We start from the raw sequence: 5102 nt of genomic DNA, 5'->3' as shown, positions 1-5102 counted from the left end.
TATTTATTTTAAACCAGCTAAATATATGCGCCTCACATGTACAAAATTGAATACTGTATTTTACTTCTCATGACAAAGTGTAATATATAATGTTATTAAAATAAAGAAAATTATGCATGTCCAACATTTTACAAAATTCTAGCTAGAATTTCTATAAATATGATTTATAATATCACACCATCATCCTTAACTCAAGTATATAAAATAGGACAAGTTTAATTTTGTAAGGATGCGTTCTTTTTTTTGGCAAAAGAATTCTTTTATAACAGTAACATTCTGTGTAATCAATTAATTCTGTAGAGTTACATTTTCGATGAAGAAAAGGGTATTAAATTCCATTCAATTCAAACGTTGATTTTGGACTCGATTCCAAATTTCTTTGAGAAGCTTCAGTCTTGAACGTTGAACACAAACTTTTTTTCTTTTCAAAACATAGTTTGACTTTTTCCACCATTTCACATCGCAGTTTTAAAAAGCGTGCCATTTTTTGTTTATTATTCATACACATAAAAGTTGGCAGAAATTCAGTTCACCGTATTCCTACTTCCAAACTGAGATCTCTCTGTCTACTTCCCATTAAAAAAAAAAAATCTCCATTTTTTTTTTCTAATTTCAGTAATGGCTGATGCATTGACGGAGGAGCAGATTGCTGAGTTCCGGGAGGCCTTCTCCCTAATCGATAAAGATTCCGACGGTGAGTCTCGTCGCCAAATCATAATACTTTAAGACTCGAATTTTTATTTAACATTATTGCCTAAATTTATTTATTATATTTAAAATTTGAAGGGATGATCACAGTGGAAGAATTGGCAACAGTGATTCAATCTCTGAATGAACATCCAACAAAAGAAGAAATCCAAGAAATGATGAATGAGGTTGATGCAGATGGAGATGGCACTGTGGATTTCGAGGAGTTTTTGAGTATTATGGCAAGAAAAATGAAGGTATGTACTTTTTTTTTTTATCATAAGAGATCGATAATTAAATTTAAGAAATTTAATTTGGAGATTAAAATTATTATCTATATTTTTTTATAGGAAAATGTTGCAGAGGAATTGAAAGAAGCTTTCAAAGTTTTCGATCGAGATCAAGATGGATTCATATCAGCAATTGAGGTTGGTGAAAGTGCTGTATTAATTTTCCATGTGACTTTGACTTTATGTTTTTTCATTTTTCCATTTTTGCGAACACTCGTTCCAATTTATTTATATAAGCATTAGGAAATTAACTAATGATGTCTTTTATAAATCTAACATGTCAAAGTTGAGGTGCCAAGACTGTTTATGAGCCGTATCTGTTTAACTTTATTTCTTCGAAATAGGTTGAATTATAGAATGTGAAATAAGAATAGAGTTTGTAATGAAAAATTATACTCGTTGTCTCTTTGTCATTGTTGCAAGTGATGGCCTATTTTTCTGCTAACATTATTTAATAATTACATTTATAAAGCTTTGGACGGGGCATTAGGTGGGGCCTAGCTCGTTTGATTTTGTTCATTTTGAGTTAATTGCTAATTATAATTAGATATCATACTTTCAATCTTATAGTAACATATAGCTATTTCTTTTTCTTTTTTTTGAGAGGAAATTATAGCTATTTCATATTGTGTGTTTATTTGGATAGTGACACCCCCAACCTTAATCACAGTTTTAACTCCAACAATAAATAATAATTTTTTCATACCTTTTGTTCTCATAAATATGAATACAAATACAATTCATCATTTTTCTTTATTGATTTTTTTGGCGTGGATTAATTTGCAGTTGAGGAATGTGATGCTGAATTTGGGAGAAAGATTAAGTGATGAAGAAGCTGAACAAATGATAAGAGAAGCTGATTTAGATGGAGATGGGCTTGTTAGCTATGAAGAATTTGTGAGGATGATGATGGCTTCTGCAGCTTTCTAATTATCTCTTATTTCTTTTATTTATTTGCCATCTAATTTGTTATATTTCAAAATTTTAGATAATCTTCTTATTATCTCAATAATTTAGGGACTATTACTATGAAATGGAGAAGCCACAATTACGATGTGACGTGTATATTACTAGCATGGATTGAAATGATTAATATATAGTTCCCTCTAGGAGAGTCTATTTTTACAGTTCGGTTAAGATCATCATTCAAGTTTAATTAATAAAATAGAACAGCAAAATCTAAGATTCGAAAAAATTTCAGGATTATATATATATACAAGGGATTTAATAAAACAAAATATTATCTTAACATATAAACTAAAAATCATAAGGACAAAATTTCATTATAACTTCGTCATATTTCACAAATAATTAATCATGTCTCATAATTGAAAGTTTATATTTTAAAATAATTTGTAAGCTAACCCTACCTTATATATATACATAACTAAATTAATTAAACAAGTTTAGATATGATGTTGCCTTGAGTGCCCCATTTTGAGTGTAAAATTAATACTAAATTAGTTAGGACCAAGCAGTAGGTGATTAAGGCCTAATTAGGCCAATGTTCTAGGACCAAGCAGTAGGTGATTATTAATTTTTTTAATTTACTAATATAATTTTTTTTTAAAAGTTGGGGACTATGAATTAACTACTACTGTAAAAGTTATTTAGCTTTAAATAATAAACACGAATTTGTTTGATTATTATTTATCTTGAGCGTTGAATTAACCAAGTCAAGATGGTGTACTCTTCTGTTTCACAATTGTTTTTGTGGTTGTTTGTTAATTGTGATAAGATAATTATAATTATAAATATATATGATAATTTAACATCTTGTTCAAGTCGGTTTAAAAATTGAAACCCTTCATAAAGCAAATGTTAGACATATTTTTTTTTAAGAAAAAATCATAAAATCACGCACGAAGGGTGCTACCCATCAATAATACACGAGGAAGAACACAAACAAAAGGTAGCACACTATCCTAGCACGTCTAGGCAAGCAGAAGGATTGCAAATCCAATCGCCCAAGCGATAATAAGAAATACTAGGAGAAAGATTAGAAAAAACCAAAATCTAATTTTAATAATCTCGACCAAGTCCTCGCTGTTGTCAGATAAATTCTTGAAAATATCTGTTGCTATGGATCCACAAATTCCACACAACAAAAACCCAAAAAGCTTTCCACATCTCAGAGGAACTTTTCTTCCTCACTAAATCCATATGATTTTGAAAATGACAGCTGGGGTTGCAATGGCCAACATAATAGAGCCCAAACCACATTTTCAATTTTACACTACACTATTTAATAATCCAATTCACATTTTCTTAAGTACAATGTCGGAAAAAAACATGACACTTGAAGTGGGACAGCGAGAGTATTATGTATCACTCTTAGGGAGTACATAATTAATAATAGGGCAAAATGATATATACCCATTCTGAAAGACAAAACATAAAAAATACCCCATTTTTTATAAAATATATAAATATATCCATTTAGGACATTTTTGCCCTTACGAGCATTAGTGTATTTTGCACTAATACTCGACTTGTAAACAATAAATGTCGATCATTAGTGTATTTTCTAAGAGTGCTCGACTACAAATGCTTGATTGCTCGACTTGCAATGGTTGAGCATGTCGAGCATCAGAATATTTATCATTATTGCTCGACTCGCAGAAGTCGAGCATGTCGAACATTAATATATTTATCACATACGCAATGCTCGACTAATGCACGTCAAGCATTAGTGTATTTACCACTGATGCTCGACATGCTTGACGTGAATTAGTCGAGCATGTCAAGCAATATTTGTGATTTCAGCATTTTTTATGAATTAAATAAGGGGTTAATGGTTCTTTTTATCCATTCTCAAAGACAAAAAGTAAAAAATATTCACTATAAAAACTACCCATTTTGAGTTTGAAATGACAAAGCTACCCTTACTTAATTCATAAAAAATGCTGAAATCGCGAACTTTGCTCGACATGCTAGACTAATGCACGTCGAACATGTTGAGCATTAGTTGTAAATACACTAATGTTAGTCGAGCATGTCAAGCTTGCGTATGTTTGATAAATATATTAATGCTTGACATGCTCGACTTCTGCGAGTCGAGCAATATTGATAATACTCCAATGCTCAACATGATCAATCATTGCGAGTTGAGCAATCGAGCATTTGTAGTCGAGCACTCTTAGAAAATGCATAATGCTCAATATTTATCGTTTACAAGTCGAGCATCAATGCAAAATACACTAATTCTCGACATAAGGGTAAAAATGTCCTAAATGAGTATATTTATATGTTTTATAAAAGGTGAGTATTTTTTATATTTTGTCTTTTAAAATGGGTATAGATTATTTTGCCCCTTAAGTAAGGGTAGCTTTGTCCTTTCAAGTTTAAAATGGGTAGTTTTTATAGTTTTTTTTATAGTGGATATTTTTTATTTTTTGCTTTTGAGAATGAGTAAAAAGAACCATAAACCCATTAATAATTGGGTTAATTGCATCAAAATACCTGACATTTCCCAAAATTTGGTTTTTTGATAAACTTTTTAATTGTAGCAAAAAATTTAGCTACGTTTCAATTTATTGCAATGTTCGTCCCGCGTATATTTCCGGCCAAATCCATTCATTTCCGACCAATTTATTTTAGCTACGTTTCAATTTATTGCAATGGATTTGAGACGACAATGTTTCATTAGCCGGCACGACATGCCACCTAAGGTTTACGGAGGTCCACCTCAGCATGGATTTGGCCGAAAATATACGCGGGACGGACATTGCAATAAATTGAAACGTAGCTAAAAATTTTGCTACAATTAAAAAGTTTGTCAAAAAACCAAATTTCGGGAAAATGTCAAGTATTTTGATGCAATTAACCCTTAATAATTCGCTTTATGTCAATTTTTTTTTTGAAACGCGCTTTATGTCAATTTTGTTGTCTTTGTAATTGTGTTTGCGCCAATTTTATCGGAATAATTGCACACAATCGTACTGAATTATAATTATTGTATAAAAAAATACTATAAAATTTAATTAGCCCCAATAATGATATCAGAATTTTATTTTGGGGTAATAATTGGAAAATACACATATTTTTTCTATTTTCTTATTTATATTATCACTTTTTAAATTTGTGTAGAATAAATATGAAAATAATATTAATACTCAACAGAGA

General features: G+C 30.3%; 1 protein-coding gene across 2 annotated transcripts; it reads left to right on the top strand.

The window, feature by feature from the left end:
• Window positions 1–364: 364 nt before the first annotated feature.
• Window positions 365–2086, top strand: LOC130999473 (calmodulin-like). Of its 2 annotated transcripts, none has more exons than XM_057925006.1 (4): window positions 365–694; window positions 787–944; window positions 1038–1115; window positions 1764–2086. In XM_057925006.1, the coding sequence occupies exons 1-4, from the start codon at window positions 619–621 to the stop codon at window positions 1905–1907; spliced, it is 456 nt and encodes a 151-aa protein (XP_057780989.1). In that variant the 5' UTR covers window positions 365–618; the 3' UTR covers window positions 1908–2086. The 2 variants fall into 2 exon arrangements, with proteins under 2 accessions (XP_057780989.1, XP_057780997.1); XM_057925014.1 differs by having other exon boundaries at window positions 387–694; window positions 799–944.
• Window positions 2087–5102: the final 3016 nt, after the last annotated feature.

The sequence above is a fragment of the Salvia miltiorrhiza genome, chromosome 1 (assembly GCF_028751815.1).
Source record: "Salvia miltiorrhiza cultivar Shanhuang (shh) chromosome 1, IMPLAD_Smil_shh, whole genome shotgun sequence".
NCBI lineage: Eukaryota > Viridiplantae > Streptophyta > Magnoliopsida > Lamiales > Lamiaceae > Salvia > Salvia miltiorrhiza.
Note: the sequence above shows the minus strand (reverse complement) of the source record. Positions and strands in the feature narration are given on the sequence as shown.